The sequence below is a fragment of the Gossypium hirsutum genome, chromosome D04 (assembly GCF_007990345.1).
Source record: "Gossypium hirsutum isolate 1008001.06 chromosome D04, Gossypium_hirsutum_v2.1, whole genome shotgun sequence".
NCBI classification, from domain to species: domain Eukaryota; kingdom Viridiplantae; phylum Streptophyta; class Magnoliopsida; order Malvales; family Malvaceae; genus Gossypium; species Gossypium hirsutum.
This window is the reverse complement of record NC_053440.1, coordinates 15504006-15521773: the sequence shown is the minus strand read 5'-3', so window position 1 is coordinate 15521773 and position 17768 is coordinate 15504006. Positions and strand designations below refer to the sequence as shown.

Below are 17768 nucleotides of genomic sequence, written 5' to 3'. Positions count from 1 at the left end.
TCCACACATATATTCATCATTCAATCACACTTAATCGTTACATTATCTCATGTATTTTCACTTAGTCAATTTCCCGATGAACACTTCGGAATAATAACAGATAAACGGTGGATTCAACACTCAACAACCACCCTTTGTAATCAATGATATCCGGTGGGATCAGCACATAGCAACCACCTTATAATTAATGATACCAGTTCACATAGTAGCCTGCACATAATACTACAAATGTGACCATCACTATCCGATACACGTATTAGCCTCCACATAGTACTACACACGTGATCGAAGCTATCCGGTACGCATAGTAGCCTGCACATAGTACTATACATGCGACCTATCATTCTGATACACGTAGTAGCCTGCACATAATACTACACAAGTGACCATCACTTTCACTTTCACATAGTGGCCTACACACAGTCCATGTCACACATGTGATCATTTCTGTCACTTCATTCATATCCCTTTTTATTCCGAATGTTCAATCGAGAAATTTCTCACTTTTTCTCATTTTTTTCCTTTTTCACTAACCAAAGTCAATTCCTTGTCTTCCTTGACTTATAATAACACATTTAACTTATTTAACACTCACATTATTCAATCCAGTCCAAAAATCACATTTTGGAAAAATTACATTTTTCCACTAAAGTTTCACAAAATTACAATTTTGCCCCTAGGCTCGAAAATTAAAATTTATTCCTTTTCTTATGTTTTATGACATGTTGAAAATTTTTCCCTTCTATGGAAACATCAAATTCTCACTCTAACACTTACTTATGAACATTAGGTATTTTTACTAATTATGTCAATTTACTCATTTTCACTTAAAATCGGCTAGAAAAAGTTATTTGACATAATTTCAAGCTTCATATTCTATCATAAAACATCGAAATAAACATATTTCACCTATGGGTATTTTTCCAAATATGAACCCTAGTTTAAATTATTGCTAGAATAAGCTAAATCAAGTTACCTAGACTCCAAAAACGTAAACATTAAAAAGGGAGCTTGGAATCACTTACTGTGGAGCTTGGAAGTTTGAAAACCCTAAATATGGCTTCCCCCTTGTTGGTTTCGTTCACCATGGAGAAGATGGACAAATTTTTGGCTATTTTGGCATTTTTAATTCTTTTAATTACTAAATGACCAAAATGCCCCCAACTTAAAAATTTCCTATTTCACTTATCTCTTGTCCATTTTTGTCCAACAAGTTAACCAATGGTCTAATTACCATTTAAGGACCTCCAATTTAAAATTTCATAATAATTGGACACTTCTAACATGTAGAACTCAACTTTTGCACTTTTTACAATTTAGTCCTTTTGACTAAATTGAGTGCCCAAACGTCAAAATTTTTGAACAAAATTTTCACAAAATCAATTTTTGAAATCTTAGACCATAAAAATATAATGAAAATAATTTTTTTTTCTCGTCGAATTTGTTGTCCCGAAACCACTATTCCAACTAGCCCAAAATTCAGGCTGTTACAAAATCAGCTAAAGCATTACCGATATTTACACTACCAATGAGACCAGGAATAGTAAAAGTCCCTGGATCTTTGATTTTTTCAGGTAGTTTATTCTGAAGAATGGCCGAGCAAATTGCGTTGAGCTCTACAGTCAATGAGTCATCTATCTTCCTCTTGTTTGCCAATAGCTCATTTAAAAATTTAACGTAATTTGGCATCTGCAAAAGAGCTTCAACAAACGATAAGTTAATATGTAATTTCTTTAAGAGCTTGAGGAATTTACCAAATTATTCGTTTGTGTGGTCTCTCTTCATCGCGTTAGGATATGGCACTCGAGGTTTACATTCCTTGACAATCAGCTTTTGCTATTTCCTATCTTTCATAGTCTTATCATTATTCACCACAATTTCTTGCCTCAGTTCTTGTTCAGATTCAACTAACCCTTTTTCGTCTCAAACAATAATTGCATGAAGCTGTTCCATTGGGTTAGTTTCAGTATTGCTAGGCAAGCTACCTTGTAGTCTTTCTGAAATTAACTTAGCAAGCTGATCTATTTGGTTCTCAAGCCCTTGAGTCGATGCCTGTTGATTTTTTAGTGCTGCTTTTATGTTTTGAAAATGTGTTTCCGACACCGAGATAAACTTAGTTAACATCTCCTCAAGGTTCGGCTTCTTCTCTTGCTGATAAGGTGGTTGTTGGAAGCCCGAAAGGGGTTGTGCTATCTGATTTCCTTGACCACCCAAGAGAAATTGAGATGGTTCCTCCAACCTGTATTATAGTTATTTTTATAAGGGTTATTTTGATGCCTAGAATTATTACCCATATAATTTATTTGTTCATTCTTTGTGCTAGAAGTGAAGGGTAAACATTTTGGATTATTTATTCCACCTCCATTTGTATCGCATTGCATCATTGGATGTACCTGTGTAGAAAGATATAAACCATTAATTTTCTTATTAAGTACTTTTACCTGGTTTGATAACATGGTGACTGCATCTAAATTAAAGACATCAGCTACTTTCATCACCTTTGTCCTCATGACTTGCCACTGATAATGATTTAATGTCATCTCAATAAATTCATAAGCCGCTTCGGGTGTTTTATTGTTAAGTGTTCCACCAGCTGCTGCGTTGATTAACTACGTTGTTGAGGGATTCAAACCATTATAGAAGGTTTGAACTTGTAACCATAAGGGTAACACATAGTGAGGGCACCGTCTCAATAGATTTTTGTATCTCTCCCATGCATCATATAAAGTCTCTAAATTGATCTGAACAAAGGAAGATATATCATTCCACAATTTGGCTGTCTTAACCGGAGGGAAGTACTTCAGAAGGAACTTCTCGGTCATTTGAGCCCATGTAGTGATGGAACCTCGTGGTAAATAGTTTAACCATTGTTTAGCTTTGTTCTTCAATGAGAATGGGAACAACCGTAAGCGAATGGCGTCATCAATGGCGCCATTAATCTTGAAAAAGTATCAAATATTTCTAGGAAATTTGCCAAATGAGTATTTGGATCTTCGTCTCGCAAATCATCAAACTGAACATACTGTTGTACCATCTAAATTGTGTTCGGCTTCATTTCGAGGTTATTTGTAGCAATGGTGGGTCGTACAATATTCAGTTTAACCCTAGTTAGAGTGGGCTTGGCATAATCGTAGATAGTCGAGGAACAGGAGCTGCAGCAGCTGCAAGAGTTAGTTGAATATTCTGGTTATCACCCATCTCCTCAGTAATAATAATGTCCTCTTGTTCGTCTACTATAATTTTTTGACTTTGCCTTGCTTCTCTACAATTTCTACGAGTTGTACTTTCAATTTTAGTATCGAAAAGTAATGGTCCCGATGAGTTTCTTCTAGTCATAAACCAAAAGAACTTGCTAGAAGAAAAAAAGAAAAAGAAAAACTAGAATGTCTAAATTAATAAAAATAAATTTTTCCTAATATTTCAGTCCCCAGCAACGGCGACAAAAACTTAATGTGTGTTTTCCCTATTAACTAAAAATACAACTAAGACAAACGCACCTATCAAACAATAGTATAGCTACAGTAAGTAGAGATATCGTATCCACGATGACTAAAATTATTAGAAATTACGTTTTCTTATTATTTACCCGACAATTTGGAGTGATGTGTTTTAATCTAAAATTACTAAACTAATTTAACTAAGAACACAACAGAGAATGAATCAGGAAAATAATCGAAAGATAACCAATGAGAGAGAAAATACTCAGGAAAGAATCCACCTAGACTCCTTTTATTATTATTATTTTGATTTAAACGATTTAATCACTTGGTGTCTTGATCCATAGAAATCCCTAAATTATGCTAATATCTCTTTTGAGAGTAAGAACAACTGACTCTAGGTTGATTAATTGAAATCTCTTTCTAATTAAAACCCCTATTGTCGCATTAACTCGATCTATGGATTCCCTTATTAGATTTGACTCTAATCTGATAGATTTATGTCATTCTATTTCTAAGATTGCATGCAACTCCACTCAATTATGTAGATCTACTCTTAAACAAGGACTTTTACTCCACTGAATTAAGCACATTAAACATGAATTAATATCCCGAAAAAATTAAAACAAGAAATACACACATAATTGAGAACAAGAATAAAGTATTTATCATGTAAAATAGAAGTTAAATAATAAAATTCGTCATAGGTTTCATCCTCCCTAGGTATTTAGGGAATTAGTTCATAATTCTGAATAAAAACATCTTAAAGTCAGAAAAACCATAAGAAACAAAGAAACTCATAAAAACTTTAGAAGAAATTAAAGGAGGTCTTCGATCTTGATGGAAATCTGCTTCGAAAATGGCTCTAATGGCGTTCGTTGAGTTTTTTTCTTGATATTCTCTGATGGCCCCCAAATCTCTTCTTCTAATTGGTATTTATAGACTGTAGAATACTTAGAAAGCCTAAAATTTGAGTTTTTCCGTGTGTTCGGGAAGCAAGTTGTGAAATCGACACAGGCTGGCACATAGGTGTGTTTCCAGCCCGTGTGGCTCTTGAAATATGCTATTTTTCTTTGATTTTCGCTCCTTTTGCTCCCAAATGCTCACCTAAGTATAAGAACATGAATTAAAGGGATTAGGAGCATCAAATTCACCAATTTGCATAAATAATTATCCAAAAACGCATTAAGAATGAGATTAAAATATGTTAGTTTTATAATTTATCAACACAGATAGGTATTTTGGACCATTTTATAATCCTCCTTCAACTAGTATTTACCATATATGTTCAAACTATTTCAATTCATATAAATGAATAATTTCCCAAGAATTTCAATATGCTTCTAGCATCCTAAATCCTTTAAGGATTTTAATATAAACTTTACTATATAGTGATTCATAAAAAGTTGTAACAACAACCATTAGACGCAAGTTAAATCTTTTATGAATTGTCAAAATAATATATCTAAAGGTTATTGCATCCACCACAAAAAAACTATTATATCTTTTCATAATCAATGCCAGGTCTTAGTGAAAAAATTCATATTTTTATTTCGCTTTTGCAAAACTATTTCATTTTCACCCTCACTAGCTTTATACCTTTAAATATTTGGACTACTAGTCCAAAAACTCCACGAATTTAATTGTACGTGAGTTACATCTTTCTATTTTGATCAATTTATCCCATATCTATATTTCTCAATAGATTTATTCAAGATCCTCCTTTTATTTCATTATTTCAATAATAATATTGCATGCAAAATCATTGTCGACCACTTTCATTATTTGATTCCACATTTTCTCGAATTGACCTAACTTATCGAGATATCTTATTTTCATTTTTTTAATCTTCAGTTTTAGGTATCTGAATCTCTTCTAGAGTTTTCCTTATTAGTTATGTCTTGGGTCTCTTCTGGAGCACCTGCCTCCACTATATGACCATCTAGAAAAAATTTCATCTTTGGAACAAATCAATCTATTATTTATTCTAACTAATTGTCCTACTCGAACTTTGGTTCAAATTAAAATATTAGATGATATATAACACCTGGTTATTCTAATTAAGTTTGTAAATACATTTGACAATTAACTTGTAATGAGTTATCCTTGTTGAACTTCTAGTTCAAATTACTTTCCCCTTAACTCATTACAAGTTATTATTTCTCTCCCCCTAATGTCTGGAAAACTATTGAATCAAAATTGTAATAACAAATCATGTCATAATTGAATCTCCAATACATTCAAAACATTCAATAATACAAAGAGACTTGTAATTAATATATATTCCCAACTTCGTTTGAGGATTACTCATCTTTGTGCATTGTGGTGGAGCAATTGGAACATATACGCACATACAAAAATTCAAAGATGAGAAATATTTAGCTCTTAGTCAAAACGAATTGTAATGGGGAGTATTTATAACTTGTTGGTTTGATGCGTACAACACGTAAATCAACATAATCTCATGTTGAAATAGGAAGTTTAGTTCTCATAAGTAATGATTTAGACATTAACCAGAGGCGTTCAATCAATAATTTCTCTAAACCATTACGCGCATATATAACAAACTTTTACAAAAGTTTTTCAAACTCAATCAATACAAGACTGAGATATAAACTCATCAGTATTAGCAAAATGAATTGTCTTAATTGCATGATCTGAAATTAATTATTTAAACAAGTAATCTTGCAAATAACAGATTGCAAGTTGATAACACATACGTGATTGTTTGGTAGATGCATCTACCAAAATCATATAATATCAAAATCATCCACATGGTGGATGACTGGTCCCATATTCATCTCAGAAATGCAAGACATTAAATCTCAACTTTAGTTAGTGAGTTTCTAAGAATCAATTTTCATTAAGAACAAACAACAAATGAGAATTATTTAAATTAAAGAATCTTCTAGTTCTTTAATAAATGTCCATATGAATTTTCAATTAATTTCTCATCATATATGATTCAAGATGGTCTAACTGGTCATGCCAAGTAGTAAATGCATTTGTATCAATAAACTTTTGGTTTACTTTAAAATTCATTTCAATTGTACTAATAATGTCAATATAAATTGTGACAAATTGATAATTTTACTATCATTCCTTTTACTTTGTATCCACATATAAGCACTATTGTGGCATTTACTACTGGAATTTTCTAAATCAATGTGAAGTTTACAATGCCACTAAGTTAACAAAATAAATATAAATTTCAAACAATTATATGTAATATTCATTTCAGGGAATACGCCAAAATCTTCAAATGCAGGGCATTTGGTCTATTGGTATGTTTCTCGCTTAGGGTGCAAGAGGTCTCGAGTTCCATTCAAAATATAAATAACCCAATCCTCTTTTGGTTCATATGAAATATAATCTTTTTCTCATTCACAATCTTAATATGAGACCCATTATGAATATCTTTTAAAACTAATGGATTAACCATCACAAGATATTAATATATTAGCTCTTCCAGCGCTTTCGACTAATTTTGTATTACCAAATATTAGAATAATATTGATTTATATTTTCTTTTGCGTTCACTTCGAGGAATGCAATAGATTTACTAGGACAAACATGCGTAGATTTCAAGTCAAAATCTATCTATCCATGTTCTCATGATTAGTCTCCAATTATAATAAACATGATATAATAAATAAATTTTAGTAAAATATACTTGAGATTCTTTAACATCATTGTTATCACCCTGACTATTATCACAAGCACTATTACAAGTAGTAAAACAACTTTGCTTTCGTAATAACATTTATAATCTAATAGTAAAAAAATCATTTAATAAAAAAAATCAAAATTTTCGTGTATGATGCTTGAAAGTTATCCGATACACATTGTACCAAATTTTAATACCACATATGTTATAAAATCTTATGATGCTCTAATCAAATATTTATAAATTCAATTTAAAATATATAATACAATAATTTCAAGCATATTTAATAATAATTTAATCATAAAAAATTTTAATCATGCAAATATCATACATACTATAATTTTATAAAAAAATCTTAGTTTAAAAGAAACCTTAAAGTAATAATATTTTTAATAAAATAATTTTATCAAAAATCAATCAACAAAGGAGAAAAACATACCACGTAAGGATTATATAAATTTCTTTGCATATGATTACCCATAATGCACAGGTCTCAATTGAAGACTAAAATAGCAGTAGATCTAGAAGGAAATCGACAACAACTTGAGTAGCAAATTTGAGTGACCGGCTATTGCATTGGTTGTTGCTTGAAAGGGGTGAGACTTGGTGAAAGGGAAAAAAATTTGTGACTTATGGAGAAAAATAGTTAAAAGATAATCGTACTGATAACATGTAATAAAATAAAAGGACATAAAGTAAAGAACAAGGAAAATGGGAGAGCAAAAGAGAGAGAGCGTATTTTATTGATCGATCAAATATACAAAACTTCTCCAAACTCTCTATTTATAGGCATAAGAAGTATAAATAAAGTAGAGATCTACTTCTAATGACTATAAGAATTTAAAGTACATCTAAACTTATTTTGATCTTAATGAACACCCATTTAATAAGATATTCATAACAGAAAAGTGCTTTTTCAACTTTAATCACAAGCACACCCAGCATGAAAATTGAAAAGAAAAAGAAAGAAAGAAAGAAGAGAGAACCTCCATAGAGAAGAAAGCCGGTGGTAGTCCACATACAACAATTTTAAGCACAAGCTCAGCACAATTTTCATATACCATGATTCAATGGTTCTAATGAAATCATCTATCAAATATATTGTAAAAATAATATTTTCATAAAAAATATTTGAGAAATGATAAAATTACTTTTTATGAAAAAATTATTATTTTACCCTCTTTTTTAACTCTTTGTACACTTTCTTCTCCATAATAGGCAACTATCAATTCCAAATATTATAATTCACTTATAAACATCCATATATGATAAAATTGCATTTTTTCCCTTTTCTCTCGATAAAATTAAGAAATTTACAATTTAATCTCTATATTTCATAATCTTTTCAATTTAGTCTCAAAAGTGATATTCACCGTACCAATTCATATTCCAATTCATGTCAAATAGGCAAAAAAAACTCTTATTTTCTTTTTTGGTTGAATTTGCATTATAATCCTCGAACTTTTGAAAATTTGTGATTTAATTCTTTTATCACCTTTTCTCTTCTAAAATTATTTTCATTAATTCCCATATCCAAAATCACTTTATTTCAAAAACAAATCTTTTATCTAGAAATTTTTTTTTAATTTTCTTGAACATTCACTATATCCGTATCAAAATAGTGCCATGTATCTTGTTGGAAATTTTGGGATGTTACAAATATAGTCTGAGAATATGCAAATGATATGCTATTATGTTGACATATTTCCAGTTTTGAAGCAGTTCTTCACAGTTTTCTCAATGATAGAAGTCAAACTTGGGTAAATATAGGAAGCAGCCATGAACCACTGCTAAAAGTTTATGATTTCTTGTTGATGTACTGATTTTTGTTTTTGTTTTGTTTTTCTCTTCACAAAGTACTGATTGCAACACTCCAACGAATTTGTTGTCCAAAAATAATGCTTACTTTTCGCTTACTTGAGCCATTTCGATTCCAAAAAAAAAAAAAAAAAAAAAACAGTGGCAGTTGAAGAATATCTTATTCCTAAGTTTTCTTTAGTAGTTAAGCTATAACTAATCCATCAAGATTATATATGAATGGTTTAAGCAACTTTTGATTTTTAAAACATTTTGAACACTTAATATTAGAGATAAGCTGATTACTAATTCATAGAGTAAATCACAAGATATAATTTACGATTTCGTATTCAAAGCATTAATTTGAGTGATAAGCAAGCTAAGAAATATCTTGTAATCCTTGAGGACCAAATTAGCTTGCAACTAAACAGTCTTAATGAAAAATAGATAACAAGTTTAATGATAAAAAAGTAAATGTGTGTGAAATGGGAAAATGATAAAAGAAAGAATTGGGATGCCAACCCCCAACAACCCATCCACATTTGCGCACGCCACACTCCTTGGTCTGGTGTGACCAGTAGCCTACCCAAACCACATTAACCAATACCCAAAATCTTCTGTCCAATGAAACATAGACACATAACCTTTCATGTCATTTTCATTTCCTCAAACACATACCATCAAAATTCTGACTCGGCTCCCTTGTAGATTTACCCTCTTCATCCATTCCACTACAAATTTATGAGTGGCCTCGACCATCGAGCCAATGCAATCCTTGGTTTTGTAGTTTTAACTTTTTGTTTGCTGCAATTCCCTCAAACGACCAATCATTGTTTTCTTCAGTTTACTCTGAAATCTTTCAATATCTCTTTTAGCTTTCCACATGGTTTGTTTTTACTAATCTCCTCCATCAATTCTGGCATTTAGACGCATTAAATATAGACCAACTTTCCTTGTTTTTTTTTTCTGGCTTTATATCCTCACATGTTCCTATTTTATGATCCAGGGTGTAGACGTTATCGAAGGTTCAGCTATAATGGAGAAGAAGTCCAATGGCAAAGTGTCCCAGCTAATTAGTGTGAAGCAAGGAGAGCCAACCCTGGTTTCTCCCGCTGAAGAGACACCAAAGGATCTATACTTTCTCTCTAATCTTGACCAAAACATTGCCGTCATTGTTCGCACCATATACTGCTTCAAGTCGGATGAAAAAGGGAACGACGATGCTGGTGAAGTGATCAAGGATGCATTGAGAAAGGTTCTTGTTCATTACTATCCCCTTGCTGGGCGGCTAACCATCAGCTCTGAGGGTAAACTTATTGTGGACTGCACTGGAGAAGGGGCACTGTTCGTCAAAGCTGAAGCTAACTGTACGATGGAGGAGATTGGAGACATAACAAAGCCTGATCCTGAGACTCTTGGGAAGTTGGTTTATGACATTCCTGGTGCAACAAACATACTGGAGATGCCACCTCTAGTGGCTCAGGTATTACAAACTTCTCCACTAACACAATGTGCATATTACAACTCTAATCTGTTGACTCTATGCTCGCCACTTAACAAGTTTAAGTTCAACATGTGAAAACTTACTTCTTCTCATGATAACCATCAAGCATTTATAAACCTGAATACCATCAGCAATATTCATCTTGTACAGGTAGTTTTCATCACTACGACAAATCTATTAAGAAATTTACAAGTGACATGTTAATTTCGTCACGATGAATGTTATGTTTTATATGGTAATTTGAAGTGACGCTATGATTTTTATCTCACCTTTTATTTGTGTCATTAATTCAAAATTTTATTATGTACAAATTCTCAAATATTTTGTTTTATTGAGAAATTTTTGTTTTATGCTAATAAAATATCTTGTGATTTGAATCCCGTGTGATGAATTTATAGTCAAGCGTGGCCAGAGTTCGAGTCGTGCTAGTTATGTTTGTTGCTTGGGTTTTACTTTATTATTGTAATTCACCAAATATATATATATATATGCCACTAAAATTTATTATCAATTTAAATAAAATTTGGTCACCTAAATGTTTGATATGTTATTTACCGGCCACAGAAAAACATACTATCAAATTTGTTCGACAATGTATGTTTTTTTTTTCAGTTGTGGTTCATGATTAATTAAATGTTCTCTCTTACGTGACTCTCTTCCAAGTATATCTATTGTGCTTGTTATTTCTAAAATTGTTGGTCCCTCTGTTTTATAAATTTTGATATCTATTAGTAGTGGCTTTGATATTATATATATATATGTGTGTGTGCACGCGCGCTTTTTACCTTCACCTCTGGAAAAAGAGGACAGCTCAAATTGATATGTGTATCTGAACTGAATGATAAATTTAATTTTGCAGGTGACCAAGTTCCAATGCGGAGGATTTGTCCTTGGCCTGTGCATGAACCATTGCATGTTTGATGGCATTGGTGCTATGGAATTTGTCAACTCGTGGGGTGAAACAGCCCGAGGTCTTCCACTCTCTGTTCCTCCATTCTCCGACAGAACTATTCTGAAAGCCCGCAGTCCTCCTAAGATAGAGCATCTGCATCAGGAATTTGCTGAGATAGAGGACAAGTCCAGCACTGGTGATCTCTACAAAGACCAAATGCTCTATAGATCTTTCTGTTTTGATCCTGAGAAGCTACAAAAACTGAAGAAATATTCTATGGAGGATGGGGTTCTTGAAAAATGCACTACTTTTGAAGCTCTTTCAGCATTCGTATGGAGGGCTCGGACCAAGGCACTTAACTTGCTATCCCACCAACAAACCAAGCTTCTCTTCGCGGTTGATGGCAGGCCTAAATTCGACCCACCTCTTCCAAAAGGCTACTTCGGCAATGGCATTGTATTGACAAATTCCATATGCCAAGCTGGTGAGCTATTGGACAAGCCAATTTCACATGCTGTAGCTCTAATTCAGGATGCAATTAAGATGGTTACGGATGGTTATATGAGATCAGCCATAGATTACTTTGAGGTAACCAGAGCCAGGCCATCTTTGTCGTCAACCCTGCTGATCACTACATGGTCTAGGCTATCTTTCCACACTACAGATTTCGGATGGGGAGAGCCTGTTCTATCAGGGCCAGTTGCGTTGCCTGAGAAGGAAGTCACATTGTTCCTATCTCATGGCAAGGAGAGGAAAAACATCAACGTTCTTTTGGGGTTGCCAGCTTCTGCCATGAAGGTCTTCCAAGAACAGATGGTGGTTTAGATAACTACAAGTATCTGCAGAATATTCAGCCTTTTCTATACCACGTTAGTCCCTAGACATGCAGCACCAACCGAAGCAGAATCATGAATGAACAAGTAAAGGGTAAAAGGGGATGTGAAAGGTGAAATTCTGCTGTGTAGGGGTGGTTTCTCGTTTTTCTTTGAATATGGATTTTTATTTATTTATTGGGAACTGAAGTTACGTATGTATGTTTTAAAAGGTTAATGTTACGTATGTCTTATATATTTTCATTCTTTATAATCAATTTTTCTATTTTTTTAAACAAATACGTACATAAAACAGAAGTAGAAGTTAGTTCACCTAAACGCATTATTGCTGGTTGTTATTCAAAAAAGGAAACAAAGAAGTACATTTCAGTACACTTAAACCTCATGCACTGGCAACAATATCGATGTCAATCGAGTTAAGACTCGACTCGATTGGTTATATTTTTATATATATATTATATAATTTATAACACTTATATAATAAATCTATGGTAATGTATAATACTATTATAATGTAAACATTAAAAAAGAATGTTAAGATGATATGTATAATTTTTTAATAAATAAAAAATATATAAAAATTTTAAATATTAAATTTAAAATAACATAAATATATATTTAATTTTAAAAAGACAAAATTTTAGACGTTGTATATCGAGTCAAATGAGATTCATAAATTATATTAATATAATCTAAATCCGCAATGTTGCGATTAATTTTGTGGGTGGATTGGGTTTAATTCAGAAATGGACGTTTCCATCTGTCCCAAGGAAGAAAAGAGTGTGAAAGTGGCGGACTACTCATGCTGGAACTTGTGGCATTTACTTCTTGGGATATTGCCTTTAGTAGTATTGTAAATTATGGTAAAGCGGAATAAATTGGTCCTCCACCTGGAATTTTCTTATTCTGCTGTGTCAAACAACTAATGGTCCACAATATGGAGATGTCGCTTTAGACTCACCAAATGTGGGTTTTAAAATACTGCTTTCTGGTGCCTTTTCTTTGAGTTTAAAAACAATAAATAAGTAAATTGATAGAGTAAAATAGTCTCTTTGTGAAAAATGTACCAATAAATGTTTTTCTTGATATTTTGGTATATTAGTTATAATCATAATTTAACTCTCCAATTTTATATATTTATTTAATTTGGTTTCACTATTTTATTTGGACCCAAATCACCATAAAATTTTCATTGTTGATGTTTACAAACTATAAAAATAATAATAATAATAAATTCAAAACTCCTAAATAAAATTATAATTTCAAAAACTATGAAAAAAATCTTTAAAATAAAAAATGTAAAAAATTCAAAAAATATATATATATATAAATTGCAACATATTTTTAAAAATGCAAAATAATTTTAAATTGGGTTAATATATTATTTGGCACCTGAGTTTCTCTTTAATGTTCTATTTGGCATCTAAGTTTTTTTTTACCCAATTTGGTACCGAAGTTTTTTTAAATTTGATACTTGAGTTTTTTTTAATCCCAATTAAATACTTGATTTTAGATTTAATACTCAAATTGGTACCTGAATTTTGTGTGTGTGAAGAATAGGAGGGAAGTCCCTAAACTAATTATTAACAAAATTATATAGTATGAGCAGTTGAAGTAGGAGGAATTGAAGAATGCAAGTCAAATACCTCAGTAGTTAATTAGTTTATTTGAAAGAAATGTAATAATGAATAACACAAAATTCTAACAACAGATACAGTAGCTGTTTTTTGGGACGTGAATGTAAGCATTTAAAATTTAGTATTTGAGATTCATAAATTATTTTTTTCTAACAAGTCACAAACTCTTGAAGATGCCTTCCTCTCTGATTTGTGATTCAAAATTAGGTTGAGAAGCTAGGTTTTCATTTTATTTTGGATTTTGAAGTTTTCTCTTCATAATTTTTATTTTTATTTTTTGAATTTTGAAATTTATAGAATTTTTTTGTTAGAATTTAAATATATAGAATTTTAAAATTTTGAAGAGCTTATTTTTCATAGTTTTTTTTATTTATGATTTTTTGAACTTTTGAAATTTTTTATATTCTTGAAATCATTTTCTAATGTGTTACATAACAAGAAATAGTATCATATTTGTTCCAAATAAAATAGTAATGATCAAATTAAATAAAAGTGTAAAGATTAAAGATTAAATTTATTATTATGCTTTATATATAAAATACCACATGTAAATGGATTCATGCTTCCAATTCCAAAGGAGATTTGCAAAAAGATATTGTGGCTGAAATATCCAAAGTTATAAATCTGATACAGTACTGAAGAGGGTATGACATTTTAGTCCCTAGCTAGCAGAGCATATCATCAGCCCCAATCAGTATTGAGAATTGAAGTTAGGCATGTATTAGAGGGGCAAGACTTGGCTTATAGTAGAGTGTAAGCAGCATTTGGTGTCAGTATTCTCCAATGATTGACAAGAAACAGAATAATTCGGGATTCTTTTGATGAAATTATAATGCTGGAACACTGGATCTCCTAGGAGGTATATCAACTTTATCAGCTGCAAAACCTTGGAGATAACTGCTCCCCTTTTTCCAGATTATTGTGGGAAATGATCAACAACATCTAAGCTTCAGAGTATGATCGAACTAGAAAGTGATTCAGTACTGGATTTGGAAGCTGGACTATGATTGGTTACTGTTTTTCTCTTCTTGAAAGTTGAAAAGAACTTGCAATGGTTTTATAAGCAAAATGTAAGAGTATCTTCACCATTTAAGCTTTTTTTCAGAGGTTTTTTTTTCTTTTTTTCTTTTTGGAATAAAACCCATATCTTTTTTCAGATTTCATTAAAAGACTGTTGTTACTCATATCTTCGGTGACATCATACATTTCATACACTGTAACTAAAAACCAATCCAAATAAAATATGGTAAATATTCATGTGTGTCCACATGCTTGACCTGGGCACAATTTACTGTGCTCACACAAAGCATAAAAACAATGCAAGGATGAAAATGCTTAGTACTAGATTGCCCTTTCTTCTTCTATAAAGAGCACCAAGTAATGCTGCCAGGCAAAAGGGTATTTAAAATTTAAGGTTTCTCCATCTCTTGTATTATGTGCAGACTGAGAAATGGAAAGAACCTTCACACAGGATAGCTAACGATGAGGAGATTGGATTTATCTTCAAAAACAAAAGGCTTTTTTGTGTGTTTAAAAAGAGATAAATTGGAAAAGTTGCCAAAAGAAATATTCTTATGGATTCTGTAAAGGAGTGTTGCTTTACTTCCCACACAAGGCAACATTTCTTTTTGATGGTCTGAAACTCAACGCAGTTAGGCTGTAAATGCAGAGATTGGGGTGTCTGGATTTGATAGCTATCTGATCAGTGGTGCTTCTGTGACCAGGAATGTTGCATGAAGTAGATGAGGTCCCAACTAAGCTTGCCTGGCAAGATGATGCAATGGCTGCCTCTGCACATGCGATCCCATCAACTGATGGTATTTCCAACCTGTAAACTCCATGTTTATCTGTAGTTCTGTTGACTGAGAATGATACTTGTTCTCTTGTTTTTGGAACAAATGCCCTGAAGTTGCAGGCTATTTGAACTTCTGCACCTGGTTTACACAATATCTCGATAATTAGAACCATGCTTTCTTTTAACTTAGTAAATAATACCCAAAGAACAAAACAGCAAAACTTGGAAAAAACCATAGGTCGTTGTTGAGAAATTTCACCTGGTAAGAAGTAGCTGTGTCTGGAGAAGCTGTTGTTGGAGCAAATGTCACAATAAACAAGGCCCATGACAGTGATCTGGGCATTATTTTTTGCTGGCTCAGGTTTCAAAGAGAATGCCTTAATGAACAGAGAAGAAAAAAGGAAGAGAATCATTAGGTTCATGGCAGCAAATTTTGGGAGATGAGAGACAAACTTCCACATAGCTTTTCCCTATGAATGATTGGCTTCAATGAATAGCTTATAGAGCATTTACCATGAAGTTGAAGATGGTTTTGGAGTGTGGATAGAGGATAGTAGTAGTAGTAGTAGTTGGTGGAGATACAACTGTAAGCAAAAGTGGAGGAACTTTATCCTTTTTCACAAGAAAACATAGACATGTGAATGTATTTTGGCAATATGTGGACTTGATGGGGTAGGAGAGAGAAGAGAGTAGCTTGTTTTATGCGGGTTAGTGCCTTCATTTGTCACATTCATTGTGGGGTTTTATTTTTTAGACCAAAAGTTTATAATAAGCTCAAAATCACTTGCTCAAGATTCTCCCTAGCTCAAATTAGCATGCAAAAAGACTAGTTAGCAAAGAATCTATGCGATAATACAATGTGCAAGACTCCTTTGATGCTTAACAGAAAGATTTAGTTCAAAGAGTCCAACAATTAGCTCTGAATTAGTTCAAAGGAGTCTTGCAAGGCATAAGCAAGACTCCTTTGATGCTTAACAGAAAGATTTAGTTCAAAGAGTCCAACAATTAGCTCTGAATTTAATGCTTACAAGTCACGCATGCATTGCTGATGGTTTAAATGAGTGGGAGGAGGCATTTAAGAAAAAAAAGAGGGCTTCACATCACATGTAGGGTAAAGGGAAAACATTAAAGTTGTTCACGTGTTGTTCTGAAGAAAAAATAGTGAGGGGATAACGGGATAAAAGTTGCATCAACTGTGATATCAGTACTGGCAAAATCATGAATTAATTGAAACTTGAAAACTGAGTGGAGTACCTACAAAAGGGAAGATTTTCTGGGTTGGAATCAGCTAAACCTTCCACTATCTCGTGTTCTTGATTTTCTCCTTCCGTGGTTGAAGCAGCTGACTCGTTGCTTGCTTATCTGTTTTAATGGAGTGAGTAAAAGGGGCATGTAACTGGGCTGTCCGGAACTATGGAGTCAAAAGCATGTAGGGAAGGGTAATTTAGGAGCAATAATTGAGGCTAACTCAGGCACTGAACACCCGTGAACAAAACTAAATGGTGAAATTTGGGGTCATGATAAAGCTATGAAGGGGTTGCAGTGCAAAGGAATCACATGGCATTGGGTTGCTTATTTATAATTGCTAGAATGGACGGATTTAGCTTAGCTGTAGAGGTATTTTTGATAAACTAGATGTGGGGGATGAAATGTTTTTTAAATTTATTTGTTTGTTTTGGAGACCAAGACAGAAATGGGAGGGATCAAAGTAAATTCAGTAGGTGAAATACTAAATTCATATGAAGAAACCAAGCCTGCGTTTCAATGTAATTTAGTTGGTGAAATACTATATCAGTAATACTTGTGAAGATATATGAATGTCCTGTAGTGACATGTGAAGTAACATTGAAGGCAGTTCCACATGCAAAGTCAAACTACATGGCACAAATGCATGGCAGACTTGAATTAGATATAAATATATATATATATATATGCATTTTACGGTCCATGTTTGGAGTTCATGGTTGCTCATCCTAACAAGTTGCCTCTAAGATTCGAACCTATGTTCTCTCATTAAGAGTGCGAACTATTGCACGCAACCACTTGTTGGTAGATATTTATTTTACAAGTGAATTACGATAAAACTGTCTTAATGCTTATATTATTTCCGTATCTTAGAATAATATAAATTTTCTGGAAAAAGAAAATATTATAAACTTATATTTAATTTTTTATACTTTAATTATTTATTTTATATAAATTTTGA

At 32.4% G+C, this 17768-nt stretch overlaps 2 protein-coding genes and 1 non-coding gene across 6 annotated transcripts; 2 read left to right on the top strand and 1 right to left on the bottom strand.

Annotated features, from left to right (window-relative positions):
* Positions 1–2670: 2670 nt before the first annotated feature.
* LOC121216599 (small nucleolar RNA R71) lies at positions 2671–2774 on the top strand. Its single transcript, XR_005912779.1, has one exon. It is a non-coding gene; the product is annotated as a small nucleolar RNA R71 (small nucleolar RNA).
* Positions 2775–9626: 6852 nt separating this feature from the next.
* Positions 9627–12365, top strand: LOC107948353 (omega-hydroxypalmitate O-feruloyl transferase). Its single transcript, XM_016882864.2, has 3 exons — positions 9627–9787; positions 9908–10384; positions 11265–12365. The coding sequence occupies exons 1-3, from the start codon at positions 9785–9787 to the stop codon at positions 12120–12122; spliced, it is 1338 nt and encodes a 445-aa protein (XP_016738353.1). The 5' UTR covers positions 9627–9784; the 3' UTR covers positions 12123–12365.
* A 2623-nt stretch (positions 12366–14988) lies between these two features.
* LOC107948363 (uncharacterized) lies at positions 14989–17225 on the bottom strand. 4 transcript variants are annotated; one of them, XM_041092050.1, is made up of 4 exons: positions 16817–17199; positions 16076–16146; positions 15822–15939; positions 14989–15701 (listed from the first exon to the last, which is right to left on the bottom strand). In XM_041092050.1, the coding sequence occupies exons 2-4, from the start codon at positions 16076–16078 to the stop codon at positions 15367–15369; spliced, it is 456 nt and encodes a 151-aa protein (XP_040947984.1). In that variant the 5' UTR covers positions 16079–16146; positions 16817–17199; the 3' UTR covers positions 14989–15366. The 4 variants fall into 4 exon arrangements, with proteins under 4 accessions (XP_040947984.1, XP_040947985.1, XP_016738361.1 ...); XM_041092051.1 differs by having other exon boundaries at positions 16821–17199; XM_016882872.2 differs by having other exon boundaries at positions 15822–16146; positions 16817–17198.
* Positions 17226–17768: the final 543 nt, after the last annotated feature.

Bases quoted from the DNA above. Each gene is read 5' to 3' on its own strand.
- LOC107948353 (XM_016882864.2), top strand. The intron at 10,385-11,264 runs GTATTACAAACT...TTAATTTTGCAG, and splicing joins TGCCACCTCTAGTGGCTCAG to GTGACCAAGTTCCAATGCGG.
- LOC107948363 (XM_016882872.2), bottom strand. From the start codon at position 16,023: ATGTGGAAGTTTGTCTCTCATCTCCCAAAATTTGCTGCCATGAACCTA. The intron at 15,702-15,821 runs GTGAAATTTCTC...TGTGTAAACCAG, and splicing joins ACACAGCTACTTCTTACCAG to GTGCAGAAGTTCAAATAGCC.